Source organism: Brassica rapa, chromosome A08, assembly GCF_000309985.2.
Source record: "Brassica rapa cultivar Chiifu-401-42 chromosome A08, CAAS_Brap_v3.01, whole genome shotgun sequence".
Classification (NCBI taxonomy): Eukaryota; Viridiplantae; Streptophyta; class Magnoliopsida; order Brassicales; family Brassicaceae; genus Brassica; species Brassica rapa.
Genome location: NC_024802.2, coordinates 3442546 through 3468517, shown reverse-complemented (window position 1 = coordinate 3468517; position 25972 = coordinate 3442546). Strand labels below are relative to the sequence as shown.

The following is a 25972-nucleotide window of genomic DNA, read 5'->3' as shown; positions in this document are numbered from 1 at the left end:
AGTCCATATCGATCTGGCCCATGATAAATTCAAAAGTTTTCCGTCCAAAAATACAATTACAAATGGTCTCCGTCCAACGTATATATGATTATATAAAAACATAGTTGTATAGATATAAACTCATCTTGCGCAGAGCACATGTCTTATCCTAGTTTTTACTTTACAATTAAACCTACTTTAAAACACTAATACTATTTTCTTTATATTACAATCCATGTTTTCAAACAACGTTATAATTAATCGTTTGTCCAAATAATATAAAATATTAGATCTTATCTTTTTAATAATTTTTTTTAAAAAATTCGTTCAAATTATTTACATAAATTAAATAACTGAAAATTCAAATAATTTTAAAGAACAGTGAAAATAAATAGAAATTATTTTTGTAGGTTAGATACTATATTATATATTTTACAAATATTAATCTATTTTAATGATGAGTGGTAATTTATTTAAGTGAAACTATTTTTAAAAGGTTACTTTACCTATTTAATATAATTTTGTCAAGTTTAATGCATATAGCATTTCTTTTTTAGTATAATACAGAATAGAATTATAAAATTTATAAAAAATAGTTTATAATTTTTATTTTCTTGTTTTAAAATAAAATTTTAATTAAAATTGATTTATAATAATAGTATATTACTAATTACAAAATTAATTAATGTATTTAAAAAAAAATTAAAAGGTTAGTAGAATTTTGTTAAATTCTTTTTCAACAGATTTGTTTCATTAAATATGTCATTTTACCTAATTTATAAGTGGTCCTACAAATTTATTCTTAGTTTATTATTAATGTAAATAATCAAATATGTCATTTTATCTAATTTATAAGTGTTCCTACTATGACTTGTTAACGGTAGATAAAATATTGGACCTAAATTAGTATATTAAATTTAATAGAGCTAAAGGGTAATAAGGGTATTTAATTAAGTCTGCCAACTAACGAAAGTTGTTTAAAAAGTGATTATCCTCTAAAAAGGAGACGTCGACCAATTTATCAAAGCTTAAATAGTAAGAGCATCTCCAATGTATATCTCTATATTTTCTCTAAAATAGAGAATGTAAACTATTAAAACTGAAGTACAAATAAATTTTAACCCTAAACTTTCTTCAATAGTTACCATCCAATGCCTTTGACCTATTAAATAGCAATTTCCATAAAAATTGTTACGAAATTGCCTAATATTTAGTTACCAAATAAATTTAGAAGATATGCAATCCTTCATCTACTTAATAAAATCAAAATCAAAAATTCAATTTTGCAATCCATAAAAGAAAAACTATGAAATAGATTAAATTATCAGATTAATTTATTGGTTTATTGAAAATTAAATTAATCAAAATCGTTTAAATTTTCAGAATAATAAAACTAACTCAGTTATATTTAATTAATTAGCATCTTCTAATTTAATTAGTATAATAATGTATATATTTAATTTTTGAACGTTTACAAAAATTAAAAGCAAATATCTGTGCGCGCGGACGCACATATCAAAATCTAGTCTCTATTATAGAAGCATATATTGGAGTAAATTCACCTCTATAATAGAGATTCCATATTTTTGAAAAAAATATAGAGATGAAAATAAAGGTGGATTAGAGATGATCTAAACAGAAATTGAATTTCAAAATTTTCTCTACTTTTTTTTTTTGGTAAAAATGTTAAGATTGCATTACCAATTTTCAAGTTTGTGACATAAGTTACATAGAGATACTAGTAGCAGAAAACAAACATCAAAAAGAAACTACTACCACAACAACAAAATACAATAAGGAAAACACGATTAAGAACTGATACGAGGCAAAGGAGAGAACACTCGAGAAGAACTCAACGGGTTGCAGAGAGCGCACCACACACAAGATCAAGGACTCCATAGTAAGGCACCAGTTATAATATGAGTCACGAGCCGATATATATGGCTTGCCCAGGCACTCGCCTCCAAAAAAAAGGCCTTACCATAAATCCCCACCTCCTGCAGAAAGCACAGACACCATCCAGAACTTGGAACTTGCAGTAGACGACAATGGGGCTACATCGAGACGGCAAAACCGATGAACCAGAGCCTGTCGAAGCACCAGCCACCAATCACCGCAAACAGCCACCTCTACTCCTCCTTCCTGAAGTTCAGAAGCACCAGTATACTCCAAGAACCCAAAGTCTCCCACCGGAACAACCAACACCCCAACAACGAGCCCAATAACCGCTTTTATTTGGAGAGACGAAACAATGATAAACCCGCAACATCCACCAGACCATGCACTATAAAAGGAAGCTAACACCACAGGGTCAGGACCAAAGAACCATACCCTTACTGCAGAGATGCTGGCAACACACGCTGTCACCGGGAATGAAGTCGGAGGTAGACTACAACAACCAAAGAACAAAATTGACCCGCACGAGCGATTGCCTCTGAGAACCAGAGACTGACCAATTACAGAACATGGAAGCTCAATCTAACCACTTCACCAGACCGCCACCTCTGGCTTAGATGAGGAGAAGAACTCAGCCCTCCTCATACGCATGACAACGACACCTTCTAGCCACAAGGAGCCCCACACCAACCTACCAGGAGAAACCACAAGCAGAGAGTCACCACCACCGCCAGGGAGCTCGCCATAGACCCAAAATCGACTCCTGATTCAACAAGTTCTCATTGGTGGTGAGAAACAGAGAAGAATCTGAAGCTGAGATCTCAAAGACGAGAGCCCTCCAACCAAGAACGAGGGAACCAATCATCAACACAAGCTATCTGACGCAGGAGGAAACGACGGTGACCAGAGCACCATCACCATAGCACATCCGTCCTCCATTGAAGCCAGATCTGGCCAGATCTGAGCCATGCCTCAAAGTTAACCCTCGGAGAAACCACCAAGCCCCACTCTCACAGACGTACCTCACCACCGCTCCAGAACCCTAAACCACCGAGCAGCGACACCAGAGTAGAGAAGGAGACCACAACAGAAAGTATATCGGCAAATCGAAGAGAGTGAGAAGGAGGTGAGACAGAGAAGTGAAAGGAGAAGAGGAAGGGAGAGACAGCGACAGATTCGTCGGAGGCCGTCACCGGCTGAGAGGCGCCAATCAGATTTTCTAGGGTTTTCGAGCAGAAAGAGGAAAAAGAGGAAAGAGAGTTTTTTTTTTACTAGATCTACTGTGTCCAACTGAAGTCGCCAAACAGGTACTCTTATGCCATAATTCTCTCTATTTGTACAGAGTTTCCATTTTGATACCACCCTAAATCAAGGAACTTTCTCTTGACGGAATTCCGAAACTCATGTCGATTTTGATTATATTAAACGGAACCCTAAATAAGTATTGATCCCTCGTTTCTCAGTTCTAATTTTGTTTCCTTGTATTGACTTGTGGTCACTCTTAGGTCTATAAAAAAACCTTATCCTTGATTAGCTTTTTTTTTTTTTTTTTTTTTGTAATTTAGTTTACGGAATATGAGTGTTGTGGTGAAGACTTCACATGAAAACCTTTTGTATCAGATATCCAAATCACATGTCATCTGAAACTGTATATGCTATATGTTGTTATTCATCTAATGTCTCTGAGCTTCGTAAATGTTCTTTTAAGTTGGCTATTGTGTTAGTTGAGTGGAGTCAGTTATTTTGTCTTTCTTATGAATTATTTTTTCTTGTGCTGGTATCACATGACCATTTTCAAGTTGACTATAACCTATTAGGGCATTTCCAACCCATAATACTATTTTAATGTCAAAATTACATTATTTTAATATAGTTTTAGCACTAAAGGTTTTTTTTCTCCAATCACAACATCAAACTTCACACTTAAAACTGTTTTATAATATTATATGTATTTATGTTTTTAATTATCATTTATTTATTTGTCTATTATATTAATTAAATAAATGAATAATGTTTTAGTGGTGAATAGTATTATAGTATGGTCAATAGCAAATTTTGTGTGAAATTATAGTGTTGCACTAAAATAGTGTGATTTTTAGTGTTGGGTTGGAAAAGGTTTTGGTGTCAAAATTACACTAAAATAGTGTTTTAGTGTTGTGTTGTAGATGATCTTAGGGCATCTCCAACCCCATTCTATTTTCCCTTTTAAAATAGAGTTTAGAGTAAATATGCTCCAATAATACTTTATTTTCTAATCTATAATAGTGTAAACCTATTTTTTAGTCTATATATAGAGTAATTTTTTTATTTTTTGTTCATCACTCTATTTTTCACTCTAAAATAGAGTGACACTGGAGTAGTATCTAACTCTATTATAGAGTTACTTTATTTTAGAAGAAAAAATAGAGTAAACCATCGGAGATGATCTTATAATGTCAAGATTACACTATTTTATTGTGTTTTCAACACTAAAAACTTTATCATCTCCAACCCAATTCCAAAACACTCTTTTTTTTACATGGATATCCCTACCGCAATAGTACTATTTTAAGGTTATTTTGGGGATTTTAGGTGTGGTCTTTTTAAATTAATTTAATAGAGTCAAAGGGTAATTTGGGTATTCGATTAAATCTTTAACTAATGAGAGAGATGAGAGAGAGGTTTAAAAAGTGATCATCTTCTCTCTAAAAAAGAGACGTCGAAGCATTATCAAAGCTTAAACACTAAGCAGAGATATAATTTCAAAACTCTCTCTCTACTTTCCCAACTTCCTCTTTCTCGTCGCTAAACCCAAACAGGTACTCTCATGCTTCTTCTTCTTCTTCATCCTTTGTACATAGTTTCCATTTTTATACCACTCTAAATTAAGAAACTTTCTATTCAGGGTTCCGAAACTCATCTCGATTTTGATTTATTAAAACGGAACCCTAAATAAGTATTGCTTCCTCGTTTCTCAGTTCTAATTATGTTTCCTGAAATTGACTTGTGGTCACTCTTAGGTCTACACAACCTTATCCTGATAGTCTTTTTTTTTGGTTACTGTTGCAGTTTAGTTAACTGGTCGTGTAATAGAAGAGTTGCTGTAATCATGAGCTGCTTTGGTTGGTGTGGGAATGATGATGGTTTCCGTAATGGTGATGATACTCGACCAATGCCAAGCCACATCCCTGCAGGTATCTCCAGTTTCCATATATCATTACTGTTACTCTTACTGTACATCTTTAATGTGGATTTTAATTGTCCTAAAGGTGACAGTGGAAGCCACTATCTAAGATCTGATCCACCCATGAATCAGCCCGTTGTTCAGATGGAGCCTATTGCTGTACCAGCCATCCCAGCTGATGAACTGAGTGATGTAACCGATAACTATGGTTCCAAGGCCTTGGTGGGTGAGGGCTCTTATGGAAGGGTGTTTCACGGTGTTCTTAAAAGCGGTATCACATCTGCCATCAAGAAACTTGATTCTAGCAAGCAGCCTGACCAAGAATTTCTTTCCCAGGTATATTAATGCTATGTGCAAATGGTTCTGTATCAAACAGCTCCTTTGAGAATGTTCTGTTTACCTTTCTTTTATTAATAGTAGAAGCTTTTTCTTCTAGATATCAATGGTTTCGAGATTGCGACACGAAAATGTTATTGCGCTTGTGGGTTATTGTGTTGATGGACCTCTCCGTGTTCTTGCTTATGAGTATGCTCCTAACGGATCTCTTCATGATGTCCTTCATGGTGAGTGATGATTCAATTTTATATGGGATTAGTCTCACTGGAGACTTGAACATCTTGATGAAACTATGGATGTATCTCTTTTGGTGGTGCAGGCCGAAAAGGCGTGAAAGGAGCGCTGCGAGGTCCTGTTATGACGTGGCATCAGAGAGTCAAGATCGCTGTTGGTGCAGCCAGAGGGCTTGAGTACTTGCACGAGAAGGTCAACCCTCAGGTTATCCACCGAGACATCAAATCCAGCAACGTGCTTCTCTTTGATGACGATGTTGCCAAGATTGGTGACTTCGATCTCTCTAATCAAGCGCCTGACATGGCTGCTCGACTTCACTCTACTCGTGTACTAGGAACCTTTGGCTATCACGCTCCTGAGTAATGCCCTTTTATTTTTTAATATTTTCTTTGATTTTCAGTTTGTTTCATTCAAACAAATCATCTTGGTTCTACTTGCCTCTCTTCTCACAGTTGAATCTAGAGCTTAAACATTGTTGGGTTATGTGTGTGAACAGGTATGCAATGACGGGAACATTGAGCACAAAGAGCGACGTCTACAGTTTTGGCGTTGTTCTGCTAGAGCTCCTTACTGGTCGTAAACCAGTCGACCATACCTTACCTCGTGGACAACAAAGTCTAGTGACTTGGGTAATGTTTTAGTGCAGCCTTCTCTGTTTCTGGTTGTGGTTTGTTTATTGATAAACAATGGATTTTAGAAGACCAATTTGACTCAAAAATATCGGAAAATGTTAAAAGAATAAAAGTCTAATTATCGTTACTCAAATAGTATGGATTTTGTATGTTTGTCTCAGGCAACCCCTAAACTGAGCGAAGACAAGGTGAAGCTATGTGTTGATGCAAGACTACTTGGAGAGTACCCCTCTAAAGCTGTTGCCAAGGTATTAATAATCCCATAAACATTGTTTTCTCATATCATTGTTTCATTGCAGCATATAAGATACTTTGGTTCTAACTTAGAAGACTAGTTTTCTCTACTGAGATTAGTACCAAAGGAAGTAGGGAGAAACCACATTCTATTTTTTTTACCTTTTACTTCAAAATGCCAAATAAAAAAAAGCGATAGTCTTGCAGTCCACATTCATTTCTATGACAATTGAGTTTGTGGTCTTATATATGCCATATGATGATGATCAGCTAGCTGCGGTGGCTGCACTGTGCGTGCAATATGAGGCAAATTTTAGACCAAACATGAGCATTGTGGTGAAGGCACTTCAACCTCTTCTGAACCCTCCTCGTTCTACTCCACATAGGAACCCTTATTGATCATCAGATATCCAAACCACATCTCAGCTGCTGCTTCATAATGATTAATCAACTGTGTATTTGTTTTTGCATTCAAGCCCCACTTTTGAATAGCAGTGTATGTATTTCTCTATATTATCTGTTTTCTGTTATGTAATTTGAGGTGGAGAGAAAATACCAAATTATATTTTGTTTATTGTTAACCTAATAATGATTTCAGAAACCTCACTATTAAATCTTAGACTAGAGATTCTCTTTTGTTAAGGATGAATGTAAAATTGTATTCAGCCAAAAAATCATCTTTTACAACTTGTGCGACGTTCGTTTGAAAAAGAAACAGATTACATCATTTTAAAGATAGTTCTTAAATAATCCTACCCATTGTTGAACCACCTAGTGAGAGCTTCAGCGTAATGGCTTTTCCTTAATAGTAGCAACCGTTGCTTCTCTGACTTTCCATAATGGTGAGTTACCATGACAGTAGCGACTGTTGCTTCTCTGCCATTCCCAAGTCAATGTAGCCTCTGGGCCCTGTGATATCAATTAGTCTCCACTTCTTACACCAGTTATCAAACCAAAAGGGTGTTCTCTCTCTCCATTTTACCACTTTGTAGTAATTCTCTAAACTATTTCTGCATTCGAGAAGCTTCCTCCACATCCAAGATCTTCTGTTTGTAGTCTCTTTTACTGTCCGAAAAGACTGCCGGTTCAGGTATGTTTTTACACGACCCATAAAGTTGGCTTTGAGGAAAGAATCCTCTACACAAGTTTCATACAACTCACTGTATTTGCTTCCTTTATCGGTTTGATGGCCAGTCCTCCTTCATGTAGTGGTTTGCAGCCATCCGACTAAAAAGCTTTAGATTTAATTGTATGTAAAGCTGGACCAGACCACAAGAATGCAGAACATAAACGCTCCATTTCTTGATTTGTTTGGGAGTTGATCAGGAGCGGATCTACGGTACAACGTACGGGGGCACGTGCCCCGACTACTTTATAAATCTTAATCAGTTAGCAATGTCACTATTGATTATCGTGGAACAATCGGTATAGATGCCTCCGGTTACGTTAAGGTGTTACAGTGTTCGAAGCCAATCGCGTTGTTTTTTTCTCCCTGGTTTACTTTTACCTCTTGTACAATGAATGTGAGACTTGTCCTAATTTTTGTCTTATTTTTAATTTTTTTTTCTGTTAGCATTTCTTTCTTTATTTGTTTTTTTTCATAGTTTTCTCTTATATAATATATATTTCATTGTTAGATTTCAACTTTTTAGCACATTTTTTGAATCATCTTTTAATAGGACAGTAGCAATTGCTAGTAAAGAAATAAAAAACTAACTAGATTTTGACCCGCGCTTGAAAGCGCGGGTTTGATTTTGTTTTGCTTTTCATAATTATGAAATTTAAGGTTTGAATCATATAATTTTGAAGATTATATCACTAATATATAGGTCATTTCCGTAAGCACAATTAATTTGTATGAAATTAGATCACGCGTTTGCGTTTTTGAAGTTTGTTCGAAATTTGTTTGGAGATTCATTTGTGTGTAAAAATAGTATAGCAATTTGAAACTGGAATAAATATAGTGTTATTAGTAACGATTTATGTTACATTTAATTGTATGTCTATTAACAATCAAACTATCAATTATAAAACCAAGTATTAGAATATTTTTAATTTTTTATATAAAAGTATCTATAATGTAAATCTAAACTACAATTTACTATTTTATAAGAGTATCAGAGACATATGTTCCATTATTGAAAGTTAGATTTTAAAAAGAATGTTTTATTCACATATATTTTTGTAAGTTATGTTCTTAAGTATTTGGGCTTTATTCTATTTTAAATTTAATGTGGGTCTCAATTTAATTATGTTTAAATTTTTGGTCTTATTAATTTGGGGTTTATCTGTGTTAAAAATTAATTGTGTAGTTGATGGTATTATGTTCCTTGTGGGTGAAATGAATATTTCAATGTTTTTATAAGTGGGGGAATGAATATTTCGATAAAGTTATGTTATAATAGGTTGTGCTTTGGTTTTGGTTCATGTAATTTATTTTGTTTGGGTAGGGTGGTTTAGCAATCGATGATTTAAATGGTTAAGAATAAATAATAATGTATCCAGTTTGATAGTTAGAGTAAAAATCGCTTATATATAGGTAAAATATCTTGTCACATATTGTTATAATATATAGGAGAAGTCAAAAAAATAAAAAAAGGAAAGAGTCCAAACAATTTTTTTAAGTAGATTTATTAAAACTCCTTCTCTTTTAATAGTATTGATTAATCCATTTAATTTTGTTTAATATTTTAGAGTTTAGTCCCTTATGATATGATGACTTTAAACAAGTTATGTATGATATTGATTACTGTTATATATGTGTAAACTTGAAGTCTAATTTTTACATACATTCAAATTAATTTTAATTGTAACAGTATGTTATTGTGATTAGTTGCATTTGTAAGAAAAAAAATTGTGACAACCCGCCCCGTGGGACTACCCGCCCATGGGCCCCAGGCTCACAGCGCTGCTTGTCGTTTTAAATAAAATTGCATGCTGTTTTTTCCCGAATTAAATGACAAAACGTTGAGCTTAAGTTGGTCCAAAAAAAATCTTATTGAACCAGAGGCTTTCCACCAAGACCCGACCCGACCCGAGCCGGCCAGGCGGGACATTCATGTCATTAACACATATATAAACAACTCTTCTTTTCTCTTTTTTTAACGATGATTTATTATGATCTTACAATTATGATATGAGAAAGATTACATAGACGATTCGATAACCGACAATACTACCTGCCTTATGAAGACGTACGCCTAACTGCATCACCTGAGCCGTCCTATGAAGATCCACGCCTGGACAGATTTACTTGCACAATGTTGAAGTTCCCTTGTAAGTCTTTCTCTTGTAGTCTGCATAATTGTTTAATAAAGCACTCTCTCCTGGATTTCCTGTAATCTGCAATAAATTGCATAGTCTGGGATTCAAACCCTAGACCTGAGTGTAGAAGCCTTTAAACCTTAACCAGTAGGCTACAGTGCTTCTACACTCTTCTTTTCTCTTCTTCCCCGATGTGGAACATTTCTGATACACAAGATGACTTGATTTTTGGGCTTAATAACATTTAGCCCAAGTCATTTTATATTCACATTTTAAATAAAAACTATTGGACTATTTATTTGATCCAACATTATCTATCTTCATGCCACACAAAAAAAATAAGAGTAGGCGCAAAGATTCAAGGAATACTACATGTAAACGAGAGGATAAAGATTAGTTACTTTGCTGAGGAAATTTTCGTGCTTGAGTACACATGCATGGGATGTATGTCGGAACTTGATCAACTCTGAAAAGAACCTAAAATGGTTCTGCTATTCTTTGCGTAGAGCTGGATTTTAAAATAACAAACAAGCCATGATACAACCGTTACAGGCTTACACAGGGGAGAGTCCATCCATATTAACTTATAAGAGATAAGACTTGCCTCTTTCCACTGGAAGTTGTTGAGAGCAGTATTAGCTATTGTTATTACCATATATCGGGTAATGTCCATATGCGTCTCCCATTAGCATCATTGATCAAGGTTGGTCTCATATAAGATTGTTAACAACAATATCATTCATGTATGTTGGCAATGGTTTTACCTGAGAAATCATCAAAGCTAAATGAAAATTCTTCATCTGCCAGTTTCCCCTGACAAGAAACAGAGTATAAACTTAAATACTAAAACAAGAAACTTTCAATGTTTTGATAACGTTATAAACTGTACCTTCCGAACCACAGTTCCAGATTACAGAAGAGATATGTAAGGAATGGACACTCATCCAGGCTGCAACGAGAAATCAAAAGTACCTTAGAATTGTATGATCTCTCAGTGTGAATCCATCATGCGCAATTATGAAATTTACACCGTGGTAAGGAGGATTCCGCTGGTTAACCTATATAATAAGAGAAGCGAGTAAATGTGATGATGTTATGAAACGTACTTGGAACAAAAATTAATAACTTGAATGTATCTTACTTACCTGGTAAAGATCAGAAGATCCTGCAACCCGAGTAGCAAAGCTTCCTTCCATACCCTAAATAATGTGGAACATAAGAGTGTTTCTGCAATAAGGCTTCTTCTAACATCATTGGTGTATACCAGATTCTAACGTTGTATACCTTCATAAATCTTCTAACATCATCCCTGTACATCCCATTCCACTCAGCCCACCTGAATTTGAAACAATAATCCAGTAGTTACTGTGAGAAAAATAGTATTATCTATCACATTTTGGAAATCAAAGGCAAAACTGTTACCCATCCCAATTTGGAAACTACCCGACAAAATATAATCCTCCATAATCCCAAGGCTCTGCAATCCCCGACGTGAACGAACGGAAGCGCAGTGTATACCTTAATTCATTGTTTTTTTTTTTCCTTTTCTTGTTTGTCATTCTCCTAGAAAATATATTTTAGTACGAGAACAGTAATAATGAGGCGGGTGACTGTGGTCGGGTGGTAAGGAGGCGGGATTGGGACGCTAATATGTTTCAATTTTAACCCACCGGCTGCGCGAAACTAAATCACAATTATCTTAGTCATCTAACACGAATATGTGCACATGCTTTAAGGCCCATTTGAATGTCCGGAGAGAAGGTCTATCCATGAGCTGTACTTTCCTTTGGGGATTAGTATAGACCTCTTTATAGACATGGGATACCCCATGTTAATAAATAATAATAATAATAATAATAATGAGAGTTACTTACTTACACATGGGAAATTTGGCTAATAGGAAGGCCATATTGAGGATTGGTTTGTACTTTTATATTTTTGATATCATTAATTTTTGTCTTAATATACCTTTGATTTTATAAATACGAAATTAACCCTCTAATTTATAATCTAATACAAATTAAATATCTAATCTAATTTATAAATTATATTGGCCAATCAAAAATAAAAGCTAAATATTTATATAGTTTATTTATTTAGTTTGTTAGTAAAATAATTAGAAACTAGTATTATCTCATCCGTGCTAAGCACGGACGTTAATTTAGAGTTATATAATTTACAATAAAAATAGATTTTAGGGATATATTTATTGGTATACTTGAAAAGAAAATTTAAAATTGTTTTGTATATCTTAAAACAGTCCAATATAAACACAACATAAATGTCAACTATTAATCTATTTTCCAAAACCAAGGACAAATCATTACACATGAAAAGTCAAACTGAGTGAAAACATATATGTAGCACAAGTATAACATAACTGATGTTAATATCTTTTATGGTTTTCCCCTTCTTATCTTATGCATATATTTTCAATCCTATACTTGCTGACCTTTTTTTTTTGTGTTTCCAAGCATCTACAAATAAGAAATATAAAGCAAAAGTGTATATATTTTGATTCAAAAGTAAACAAAAATAATATCATCACATTTCTGTAAGATTATAAACACATAAATAAAAAAATAAAGAATATTTCTTGTTTTCTCTACCACCCAGTTTTTTACACTCCATTTGTACGTTACTTTAATGTGAGACTCTATATTTCTTCTTCTCTGAACTATCACCATAACAAATAAAACAAATTTAGCAAATCGAGGCTTGGAAATTAGTCCATTTTGAAAAAGTTATTGACCCTTTTTTTTTATCAACGACCTAATTTGTTTATGTTTACCTTTTTAACTATGTAGTATGTAATTTTTTCCAATATGAAAAACTAAAAAGAAATAAACATATGTACGTTGAAAGAAAAAAAAAGTTCATGAAAGTAATGTGTTTGAGCATGAAGAGTTGGGCGTATTAGTTTCACTAACCTTGATTTTAACTTCATCTCCCAACTTTGCAGAACGTTCTGCCTATCAATCTATAGCAAATTTGTGCTTTGTATCTCTGATTTCATTGAAACCATTAATTTGAGAAAGAATCAATTGAACTGTGGCAAAGAATTTAAGTAGAGATGAAGTAAATATGTAGCAATCAGTTTATGGACGAAACTTTTAAAGATTAGTAGTTTTAAAGATCGGGAGATCATGGTTTAGTGGAAGAAATATTATAGAATTTTATTTTTTATAGAAAATAAATAAATGTAAATTAGGTAATATGTAAAACTGCTTTTATTTACTTAAAGGTTTCTGCATTTGTTTTTTTCTATTATATTTTTTATATAAATATACTATGTGTCAGAATTTTATTGGTCATGTGACTTGTGCTTTAGTATATAAAGGATATTTAGGTTTTTTCACTGTCAGCATTGTGTTAAAAATAACCCTTGATTGGCATTCCATTACGGAGAATTGGTGAACTTTGTCTCGACATTCCAGCCAACTATTGCATGCTCATCTGTCGAAGTCTCTTCTATTTTCGACCATTCAAGGTGATTTTGAACACAAGAAGAACAAAGGAACGAAATTTGAATAAAAATATTTAGAATTATTTCCTAGATTTTCTAAAATTTAAAAGCATAGAATATAGGAAAATATAAAATACATAATCTAAAAACGATAAAACATAGAAAAAGGTAAGAATATATATTATAAATAAGATAGAACACATGAAAAATGTTAGAATTTAAATTCTACTATGGTTAGAGCATAGCATACAGGTAAGAACGCGCTGTTTTATCTGCAATATATGAACAAGATAGAACACAAATCAACGTTTTCTAATTTTTTCTACAATGAACACAAAAGCCTACAATATATATATATACATAACAAAGACATTTGATTAGAACTGAGACATATGTATTATCATAGAGAAGACGTTACAACACAAATTGTAACTTTTATAAAACATATAAGATAAGTTAGAACATCTATTTTATCCTTGTAAAATGAGTTATAATATATGTTCTAACAAATTTAGATCAACAAATCCATATTGTTTTTAGATTTTAATTTTGGTATATATCAAAAATGTAAATACTATCATCATGGAATTGATTTTTCTTATTTTTTTGATATGTATATAATTTTAAATAATTATATTCGTTTTATGAGGATAATAATGTCAAAAGCTGATCAATTAATGTAAAGGTATATAAAGACAAAAATCTTTTTATTATGGTTTATTTTGCCAATTTCCCCAATAGACCCCAATATATTTCTTATATTTTTTTGAATTTGTTTACTCTTTTTTTAATTTTTTATATGATAATGAGATCTTTCGAATCAAGTAAAAAAAAAACTAAAAACGATGATAAACACACACAAAAAATAATAATATAATTAGATTATTTTATTGAAGATAAAACAAGATAATAAATTATCTTTTTATACTATAGAAAAATATAAACCAACCCTTAAATCACCAGTTGTATAAAAGATGACCACTTTCTAAAGTTTTTTTTTTCACTTTTTGCAACAACATTGAAGTTTTGGAAAAGGACCAAGACATGAGCCTGTGCTGTATGTTCTTGTTCTACACTCAGCTTCGCATTCAGCCTCTAACCAATCTTTTGTACAATATCTTTCAATGCAATGAGTATATCCACCCACATGATTGATCACTGCACAAATACAAATAAATTACAAATAATAAATATATATGCATACATATACATAACATCGATTTCACTAATATTAAATTTTCAAAACTGAAACAGTCAAAAATTATTATTAAAATGAACAAAAGATAGATGAACAATGAACAATTTGCTATATACCCGGTGAGGCTAAAACGTTGGAGTTGGACAACGAAGAAGTTGCTAATACCACTACAAGAAAAAACATAACAAATGTTTTTCTAATATTCATTATTTTATATCTGTCAATTTTGTTGTGGGAAAAAGGGTCGAAATGCTTTATTTATATGATTCTTTGTCAAAAGTTGTCTTAAATTTATATAGATCTCCTTATTAAAATAGAATCCTACTTTTGGACCTTACCTTTATTTTATAGATTTTTAAGTTAAATATACATCTCCTATATATTAATTGAGGATCCTTTAAAAAGTGTAACCTATATTTTATACTAATTAAAAAAGAGTTATGATGATGTGTCATTTAATTAGAATGTCAATTTGGCTTACGTGTCAACATAAGAATCAATTGAATAATTTGTAAGTCCAAAATTCAATTGTTAGAAAACTTTATATTATAACAAGCGTGTATTTAGGCATATGATGATATACGATAAGCAAATTGGTAAACCAAACTCAAGCATAAAAGGAAAAACATAAATGTCTTTCATTCATGATGAAACACAAAAAACGTGTTTAAGTATATTCATACGTCGTCCAATACAAATAAAAAATAGTATACTAAAGTTTCAACATATAATCTCGGTAGCCTAACATATGTAATCACGCTTTTCATTGTGGGATCATATATAAACAATTATATAAATCCCCTATATATTAATAGAGAAACATTTGAAAAGTTATAACCTGAAGTTTGTATTAATTTTAAAAAATTTCGGCTTAAGTGTCAATTAATTAGCATATCAATTAGTACGACGTGGCAGTTTCATATTCAATTGAAAAACAAAAGTTGGTCCAAAATATAGATTGTGATTTCTCTAGGGATATATTTAATTTTTACTTAGGCTAAAGCACGTTAGGCCACAAAAGGAAGTTTTCACAAACGCATATATTATAATTAACGCTCTTGCTCAAATAAGGCTACTTACATGTGCATATATTCACTATGTCTTTAATTACAAGTCGCAATTTGTGTGGATATATCTACATATTGATTACATAAATCTTTTTTATTGATTCTCGGTTTGACGTCTTAAGAGGGGTTTATGTACGTGAAATACTCATATACTCACGTTTACATTACCAGAGCTAGGTAATAATGATGACATCAATAAATCAGATTTTCAATTTGAAGCTATGCAAATCCATGAGCCCATATAACTTCAAGTCATCCCCTATATATTAATTAATGAACATTTAAAAAGTTAGAACTTTAAATTTTTATTTAAATTTATTTTTGTTTAGTTGTCACTTAATTGGAATGTCAATTGACTTTACGTTGCAGCATAACAAGCGATTTAATAATATGTAAATCCAAAATCAATTCGCTAGGGAAACTTATATTAATTCAAACATAAAAATATATAATAAGAAGTATATATATTTAAACCAAGTTCGAGATCATATTCGCTGGGCATATCGACATTTACGTATAAATGAGAGTTTTATTAAAATACTTTTAATCATTGTTTAGGAAAGCAACCTACCAAGAGCGTGCATATTCTACCACAAATATCGACATTTATGTATAAATGATAGTTTATTTATTACATATAGATTTTAACACTATTAACTTAATACTTTTATGTATAAATATCCAATATAATTGCCGTGAGGTAGAAGAGAAGAGAAATATGGAAAATTTAAATTTAAAATGCAAAAACTTTGTCAAGGCAAGAATTGAAAATATATTTTGGGGAGATAAGAAAAATTATAGTAACTGAAAATCGTATTCGTTAATGGTAATTAGAGACGAAGTTAACATATAAGCTAATCATATTTAAACGTTAAGTATCACTAACGATACTATCATCTTTCCAACTAGCAAACAGCCAAAAAAAACCGTTTGGTTTAGTACTTTAAAAAATGAGATCTATTTTTGTAAATTATTTTTAGATTTAATTATAAAATACATATAATTTTGATTATATTACGTACGATTAGTACAAAAAACATGTTTGCAAACTATCTACGATTTAGTAATTTGAACTAAGGGTGTTCAATTAGGTAAAAACCAGACTAACTAAAACCGAACAATGTACAAACCGGATAGATGTTATTTCTAAAAATTGTGGTACATAGATATGGTTTAGTATATAAACCGATCAAACCATATAAACCGAATAAACTGATTAACTAAAATACAGTAGTATAGTATTATGTAAATTACATAATATAATTATATACATGTAGTTTATTTTATTTATATGATCTTGATATTTGAGACGTTAATATGAATAATTGGTTATTCTTAAGTAAAGGCTTTCTTTGACATATATTTATCATAAATTTAGTATATTGTTAATATTTTTTCTTTTCATCTTATAAATCTATAATAACTTATTTATTTAACAATTATTTTTAATAGTTAAATATAATAGAAAAAGATGTTCTATTTAAAAATTAGAGTAGTATTTAATAAATTTGATTCTTAATCATACAAAATTAAATTTACAAAATGTTATAAAAGTTTAAGTTTGTTTGGTATAAAATTGAATAAACCAAAAATTGACAGTATATAAACTATACTAAACTAAGATAAATATGATTTTAATATGGTATCTAATTTTTGTAAACAAAAACATCGGAAAACCAAATTGAGACAAGACCAAAATTTAATAAACCAAAAACCGGCAATATATAAACAGAACCAAACTAAAACATATATGATTTTAGTATGGTATCTAATTTTTATAAACTAAAATATCAAAAAAAATTGAGTCGAGACAAGACCAAAATTCGGATTAAACAACCCTACTTTAATATATGATTTTTATGCATATCTCACCCCCACGCAAAGCGTGGTCTCATCCTAGTATGAAGTATTTGATAATCCTACATAATCATATATAAATGGTGATATAATCTGTGAGTTTTTAAGTCTTTCATAATCCTATATAATCATATATGGGATTAATGTTCTGTATATTTAGTGTTGGAAAACAGAAGAAGATGTCCAGTTTTGTATTGTTGATGTTGGTTTTATGTGGAAGTTATCTTTTAATTGAACCAAACAACATTCAAAGAAAGTTTTGGTCGGTATAACATATTAATCTTCGCAAAGCAGTATACACACTGCACAGAAGTGTAATTTAATTATGTATAAATGATGTTTTCTTTATTAGATCAAACAATTAAATGATATTAACTTAATACTCTTATGCTTAAATATCAAATATAATTAACTTGATACACAATTCGGTATGAGGTAAATATAAAAAAATTTATATTTAAGATGCAAAAACTTTGGAATCAAGCCAAGAGTAGATAATATATTTTGGGAGAGTTAAGGAAAAATAGAAAAATTAGTTTTCGTATTAGTTTATTAGCTTATGGTAATTATCAATGACGTTAACCTAACAGCCAAATACTATATAAACTAGGTTAAGATCCGCGCCTTGCACGGGATAAATATTTTATATATAAATTATATTTATATACTATTATTTATTTTATGTTTTCTACATATTGAAAAATAATACAATAATAAATATATATTAAAATATTAAGATATCGGTAATATTAGGTATATAAATAAATTGGTTTGTGCATATAAATCAAACAATCACTCTTGTTTATTAACGATCATTTTATGGTAAATAAATAACAAAAACAATTTTATCAATTCTATATTATATAATTAAATTTAAATTATAAACATAGATATAAAATATAGTTTTAGTAAAGATGTTTATTAAATGAAATTTTTAATCATATGTTTTTATGATTATTGTTATCTTATAACAAAAATTTTAACCATTAATAAAAAATTTAATTTGAGATGTCTAATTGTTTCTGTAATTTATAATCATTTTTAATTGAATGCAAATTTAAAAATTAAAATTTTAGTTAAGTTCTCAATATTTATTCAATGCAAATAGGCTTGGGCAAAAAAAAACTGGAACCGAAGAACCAAACCAGAACCGAGCCGAAATACCTGAAACTGGAACCAGACAGAGACCCTCAAATATCTGAACGGTTCCTATATTTATATATCCGAACCAAGCCGAAAGCGAACCAAGAACCAAACCGGTACCCTAATATATAACACTATTAATTATATATGCATATAACATAGCTAAATATATATTTATAATTTAAAAATCTACTATAAATACCAAAAAATATTTAAAAATAACTAAATTATTATAAAATATCTAAACTACCCGAAAATATCCGAAATCCAAAACTATCTGGAGAGTATTACCTGAAATATCCAAAGTAATCTGAAATATCTAAATTTTTTTATCTAAATCATCCTAATTTTTTTTAATATTGAACCCTAAATAACCAATATTTTACCCGAACTATACGAACTACCCCAACCAGAACCAAAACCAAATGAGAACCGAATTTTTCGGGTATTTTCCGGTTCCTAATTTTACTATCCGAACCGAACCGAAATCACAACTATTCGAACCAAATTGAACCGAAAATATGTCAAGTAATAACTGAATCCTCTAATCCCCTACCCAAACTACCCGATACCCAAAATACCCTAACCGAACCGAATCGAAACCCGAAATTCCCATGCCTAAATGTAAATATCAATATATAGTTTGTATTTTATATGATATGTAGTTTAATCTAATGATATATATATATATATATATATATATATATTAGTATAAACACTTATTAAACAAGACTCCTTACTCATGTGGTTTATAACTATTTATATCTTATTATAACAGAAAATTTAAACCATTGATAACAAAAATTTGTTTGAAACTTTTAACAGTTTAGTAATTTATACTCGTTTTTAAAAATTCAAAATAGAACATATACGAAAAAATCTAATTTTTTGTTATATGGTTAATGCAATTATGTAATTTATTTTAATAACAAAAATTTAAACAAAAATGATTGAGTGGATACAGATTGTTAGCAAATCTCTGTTATGGAAATCATTAATTGCATACATATATATATATATATATATATATATATATATATATATATATCTTAATAACATTAGGTAATTCCGTAGCTTTTATTTAAGGAAAAAATGAAAAATAATATTTAATACTAATAAATGATTTTATGATGTGTTTATATTTAGATGAACCAACTTACTTTTCTAAGGATTCCCGAAAATCATTTTCATGATGACACGTGTCATGCTTCTAATGTTGTAATGCTTCTTTTTTAATATATAGGGGATAATTAGATATCGGCTTTAATAAAACATGATGATATTTCAGTTTTTAAACATACCATTTTTCTTTCTTTTTTACTATTTAAAATAATTAGTAAACATATTAAATAAATAATAATAATAATAATTTAAGGAAAATAAAAATAATATAGATTTGGAATCCAAAATATTATTAAATAACAAAAATATTAGTGCATGTACTTGTAAACGAAAAAATAAAATTATGCTTTGTTTCATTTGATAAAAATTAAAAATAAAACAAAAATATTAAATTAACTAAAATCAACATTTTAAGTATGAAGATCATTTTAATGCTGAAAACAGATTTAAACTAAACAGGTAAACCCGATCAAAACCCAGTAAAACTTGCTAAAACCCATTGATCTGATTCGATATTAAAACATATTTTCTTAAATTCAGTTTACAAGAATAAAAAAATTACAAGTTCTGAAAATTTTTCATAAAAATTTCATATTGTTTTCTAATATATATATAAATAAAATAGTTTTCATTATATTTTATATTATTTTTGAAGTTTTCATTTTTTTTCAGATCAACTTTAGATTCTAACAATGTATAAAGTTTATATAATTTTTTATAGTTATATATTTATATATAATTACTTAATTTAAAATTGGATTAAAATTTAAAACCCGAACGAACCGGTTGGATCGGTACGACCATTAATCCAACTATAATGTTGAGTCAATGTCCGATCCAGTTTTTAAAACGTGGCTTTAAAGAATTGCCAAATTTGTAGTTATCTTTTTAATATTTTTATTTTCTATCTTATGTAAAATTGTGAAATTCATGTAAAATCTTTAAGTCCATATCGATCTGGCCCATGATAAATTCAAAAGTTTTTCGTCCAAAAATACAATTACAAATGGTCCCCGTCCAACGTATATATGATTATATAAAAACATAGTTGTATAGATATAAACACATCTTGTGCAGAGCACAGGTCTTATCCTAGTTTTTACTTCATAATTAAACCTACTTTAAATCACTAATACTATTTTCTTTATATTACAATCCATATTTTCAAACAACGTTATAATTAATCGTTTGTCCAAATAATATAAAATATTAGATCTTATCTTTTTAATAATTTTAAAAAACAATTCGTTCAAATTATTTACATAAATTAAATAACTGAAAATTCAAATAATTTTAAAGAACAGTGAAAATAAATAGAAATTATTTTTGTAGGTTAGATACTATAAAACATTTCAATCAATAACAAATCCACTAAATTAATGGATTACTAGATTCTGACCCGCCCTTAAAACGGCGGGTATATATTTTTTAGAAATTTAATTTTCAAATTTTTGTTTTTCTTTGTGATCATATTTGTGTTTTTAGATCATATTTATGTATAAATGTTAACCAAAATCTATTTTATAAAATAATAGCAATTTAAAATTTGATCCGACATACGACGGATCTTTGTAATCATATGTGCTTGTATGCCCGTTTCTTTGTAATCATATTTGTGTATTCTAGATTTTGATATGCACTTTTAAAGTGTAGATCTATTTCCTAAACAAATCAAATTTATTTGATATATATACATTTGTTTTTGATTATTATTTACATTTAAATATTACAAAGAAAGAATTATAATTGTGATGATTATAATATGTTTAACATTTTAATAGATATAATTTTGATGATGAAATATGTAATTAGGTTTTAATAAAATAAGGATATTTTTGCATTTTTAGCATTTTGAATTATTAACGTAATTAATAATATCCGTACTCGAAAACCTATATGGCATCTATCCGTAAGTCTAGGTCCCGGATCCAATTAAATACGACCTATATACTCAAAAATATTTATTTATTGTATTGATCTAAATTTTGCTAAATTTAATTTTTAATATAATTTTAATATCTTTTCGCAATATTTGATCATAATCCACGATAAAAATGGTGAATGATTTGCATATAATTTAGCTCAGATTTTAGATTAAATTATAAAATTTATTTTTTAAAACTCCATAAAATCCGGTTTAAACCAAAAAAAATTCATTTGTGATCCAATAATAGTTGACCCGGAAAACCCTATATAAATCTAGTGATCACCTATATGAAAATATTATAAAGTTGGTAATTTGAGTAGTGTAGTGTGCTTTAGGCGGATTTGAACGCTACCAGCAAATTTATAGATTTGAAATGTTGTTATACATACGTAGACATGTTATCTATTTTAAATAAATAGTAACAATGTCCATGGCCCGTATTTGAGCTAAAAGATAAAAATAATATTTGAAAAAAATAATATATTTGTATTTCTGGTTCTGAGAAAATAATTTGTGGGTTAAATAATCTAGATACATCAATAAATGAAAAGTAGTAGAAAGTAGAGGGTCCTGCCGGTTACATGGAAATTGATAACCTCGTCTGTTTCCTGTAAAAAAATTATGTAACTGTCATGCTTTTTATACGTGTGTATACGTGATCGTTACATTCGGGTTGAAATAATAGTTGGACTATATTTTTATCAATGGGCTACACTGCTATTTTAATAGAATAAATATCTATGAGGGCAATGAATAGAAAAAGTGAAATTGTGGTTCAACTCGATATTTGTTATAAAGAAAAAACAGTTTTGCACGCAGGTTATGGAGATATCTGAAATTGAGACTTTTTTTTTTTTTGAAACACTCTGAAATTGAGGCCGTTTTTCATAATATGGGTTTAATAGGATGAGGTGAGGAGAAATCAATCACGATTCTTTGATACACGAAAAAAGGCAAATACATAAACCCAACTGTTTTTAATTAAGAGAAACGTAACTGCTTGTAGTTAGATAGAAGATCGTGGTTTATATTAAATAGATTATATATAATTATATAAAAGTTTAATTTTTTTTTTAATAAAATCCAATGGACACTACTTTTATCAATTGGTCACACTGCTGTTTTAATAGAATAGATTTATTTATATTTTCTAAATAATGGTTATATCATTTATTTAAGTAACATAATAATTCAATAATAGCCATTACATAATATATATATAACACTACACATTGGAAATAAATACATTGTATAATAAATATAATATAAATAATAATTATGAAAACATTTCAAGATATATATTATCTGAAGAAAAGTTCTTAACAGAAATTGTGAACAACAATTTAAACCTACTATAACATGAACAAAATTATTAACAAAATAAATTACACAAAACAAATTTAATAAAGTTAACTAAGCTATAAAAAGGGTAATATGATCAAGACATATTTATAGTTCTTAATTATTCTGTCTCTATCATTTTCTCTATCAAAATTTTGTAGAAATATCATAATTTCATAACATTGCAAAACAGTGAAGTATAAAACGTGACATCCTACATGAATTGAAATTTAAAACATTTATATTCACTATTTCTCGAAGGAAAATTGGGAATCCAACATCCCTTTTATAGAGAAATAGTATAAGATAACTGTACTTACACTTCTTCAACACAAACTACTCTTCCGTTTTAATAGAACCTGTAACACCACAAGCTCACAATTACTCTGTCCCATATCCTGCTACTCAGTTTTGAGGAACATGCCATCACTCCTCAAACACACACAACCCTGCGAGTTTAAATCTCAGGACCATTTACGGCTATTGGCATATATAAATAAAATAAATGATCCACACATTCAAAGGAAATTTTCAAACTCGGTAACACGAAATATTTAAAAAACACGACCGAATTTAAAAAACAGAAAGCTCCATATTAAGTAAAATAATTTTTTTGAATATTAAAAAAACTCTCTGGCGATGAAGACGGCGATTTAGGGCACCAATGCCTTCACGAAGATGGGATCCGGGGATTCGGGTTGAAGGTTGTTTTGCTACGATCTGGCGAGATCATGTTACTGATTCGGGGAATCAAGATTATCTTTTGGTTAATTTGGGGAGGGATTTTGGCATCGACAAAGGAATTTACGGGAGTTTAAGGAAACTCTGGATTGAGTGTCAATGGTGGTGGATTCAGATTAACTCTCAGATCGAATCGCGGATCTATACAGGTTGTCTCGGGGATCATGCTATTTTAATTATTTCCTTCAATCTGATGGAAATTGTTCTTCAATATTTTCGATTTGGGCTTTTCGGGATACGGTTTATACGATTTTATTGGGATTTGAGATCGGAAAGAATCAATCTGTGGCGATACGGGTTTATGGGGGAATATCTTCTCACGGTGGTTATGGACAATTGGAATCAGTATAAGAGGATCGTAGGAGGAACTCTCTGTAGTCTCATATTCTTCTTATCATTCTTTGATATTAAAACAAGAAAGTTGGTTTTTTGGCTTTGATCATGACACAGAGTCAGCTATTGAATCACGGTGAGGATCTGAGGATCGGTGAGAGCACTCGCAAGCGATTGAAGATCTCGGTGGCGCATTTTGACAATTCGGCGCTGATCAAAACCTACGCCAAAACGTTGATTGGGAGGTGTATGAATCCGGATGAACAAGAGATGAACGCGTTGTTCACAAACCTTCTGAAGATTTGGAAATTGGAGGAGAGGGTCACGGGAACTGATTTGGGATTTGGGAAATTCCAGTTCGACTTCAGGACTGAAGAGGAACTCGATGTGGTGCTGAAGCACCAACCTTACCACTTCGATTACTGGATGCTCTCCTTGGCGAAGTGGCAACCACGACAGTCAAGGTCTTTCCCTTCAGAGATCATGTTCTGGATTAAAGTCATTGGGATACCGCTTGAATTCAGGACGGTTCCTACCTTTGAGAGTATTGGAGGCGCTTTGGGACGGGTGGTTGCGGTGGATGCGGTTCATAATCGGGTCCAAGTGGTGGTGGATGCTTTCAAGGAGCTGTGCTTTGAAACTACAGTAGATTTTAAAGGTGGAGAGTTCTATGATGGTGAGGAAGCGGCGGTGTCACTGCGATATGAGAAACTTTTTGGTTATTGCAAGCTTTGTGGCAGTCTATGTCACAAGGATGAATTATGTCCACTTGATGTGAAGAACTCAAAGATCAGTCCAGAGCGGAAAAGAGAAACCAGAGAAGGCACTGGGGTCTGGCCTGATGGGAAGCACTATGATGATAGAGCTAGAAGCTATAAAGGGGTGGTCATAAATGGCAATATGGGTCCACAAAATAAGGAAAGAGATAATAGGGAGTATTACGGGAAGGGTAAGGGCAAGATGCATGAAGAACCAGATTCTAAATGGGTTAAGGTCGCGGAACGAGGATCCCGGAGACCTCCTAATCATCATGGAAACTACAGAGGAGATAGTGAGAGCTCTCGGTACAAGAATGCACGCAGAGGAGATGGGAGGAGGGGTGTTACAGGGGGAGAAAGCGGGGTTTATGAGGTACAAACTAAACTGTCTTCAGCGCAGGCACGTGAAGCGCAAAGCCAGAGGTTTTTCCCTCAGGAAATTCGAGAAGAAGGTGAGATTAAGAGTACTGATACTGGGGACGTGAATTTGGCGTCTGCAGGATTCCAACTAGAGCTCGCTAAGCCCAGGCGGAGGCAACAGAGGGGATTATGGAGACTATTGACGTGGAAAAGGGTTTACTTGAGGTGCAAGGAATGGTGGAGAAGCAGGATGAGTTAACAGATGATGTTATGAAGGATATTGACAAGGAGATGGATGCTATCAATGCTAACCTTTTGAAGAATGGTATGGATTTGGAGGCAGAGGACGAGTTTCAGACCCTTTCGGAGGAGGAAGCGGAGCATGCCTCTGGGGATCAGATAGTGCAAGTTCACGCACAGGAGGGGGAAGAATTGGGTAATGGTGATGTGGTTCTCAATAATGACACGGGGACAGGGGATATGGGGACAAGGCAAACCTCTCGTAAGCGCTTATTCAAGCCTACTATTAGCACTGCCGGGAGCAATAAGATGAGGACGGCGAGCGCGCTTCTCTCTCCACGTAAAAAAGCTGTGGTAAAAGGGGGTTCTCGCCAGGGAGATAGCAGCAAGCATCTGGACAATAAGGGTCCTTCAAACCCGAAATCAGCTAATTTGAAATCCTAAATTTTATGGATAAAGAGTTTGCAATAAGATTTCTAAGAGTATGGGTTTTTGCGGTTGTGTTCTTAATTATTATAATTCATGTCTTGAGTCTGTTTGGTTTATTTGTTTTTCATGGGATTAGGGAAAAAGCCTTTGTGTGTTTCTATTTGGTTTCGGTCAAACTCTGGAATAAAACTATCTTATTATGGTTATGGTTACATGTATTTGCTCGTCTTAGTAAAGATGGTTTGTTACATT

The 25972-nt window shown here is 31.2% G+C and overlaps 2 protein-coding genes across 4 annotated transcripts in view; both read left to right on the top strand.

Moving 5' to 3' along the window:
• Positions 1–4414: 4414 nt before the first annotated feature.
• Positions 4415–25972, top strand: part of LOC103833034 (receptor-like cytoplasmic kinase 1) — a 40740-nt gene continuing 19182 nt past the window's right edge. Inside the window, exons 1-8 of one of the 3 annotated variants that reach the window (XM_009109136.2) lie at positions 4416–4673; positions 4924–5048; positions 5124–5374; positions 5475–5601; positions 5694–5967; positions 6105–6237; positions 6402–6488; positions 6745–7098. In XM_009109136.2, the coding sequence (XP_009107384.2) occupies positions 4964–5048; positions 5124–5374; positions 5475–5601; positions 5694–5967; positions 6105–6237; positions 6402–6488; positions 6745–6873 (1086 nt within the window). In that variant the 5' untranslated portion in view covers positions 4416–4673; positions 4924–4963 and the 3' untranslated portion in view covers positions 6874–7098. Of the gene's footprint in view, positions 4674–4705; positions 4811–4923; positions 5049–5123; positions 5375–5474; positions 5602–5693; positions 5968–6104; positions 6238–6401; positions 6489–6744; positions 7099–25972 lie in introns of those variants that run through there. The other 2 variants (XM_018653809.2, XM_033276875.1) reach the window with 2 other exon arrangements.
• LOC103833031 lies at positions 23454–25938 on the top strand. The gene is made up of 2 exons (XM_009109134.3): positions 23454–23749; positions 24051–25938. The coding sequence occupies exon 2, from the start codon at positions 24183–24185 to the stop codon at positions 25308–25310; it is 1128 nt and encodes a 375-aa protein (XP_009107382.1). The 5' UTR covers positions 23454–23749; positions 24051–24182; the 3' UTR covers positions 25311–25938.

Bases quoted from the DNA above. Each gene is read 5' to 3' on its own strand.
- LOC103833031 (XM_009109134.3), top strand. From the start codon at position 24,183: ATGAATCCGGATGAACAAGAGATGAACGCGTTGTTCACAAACCTTCTG.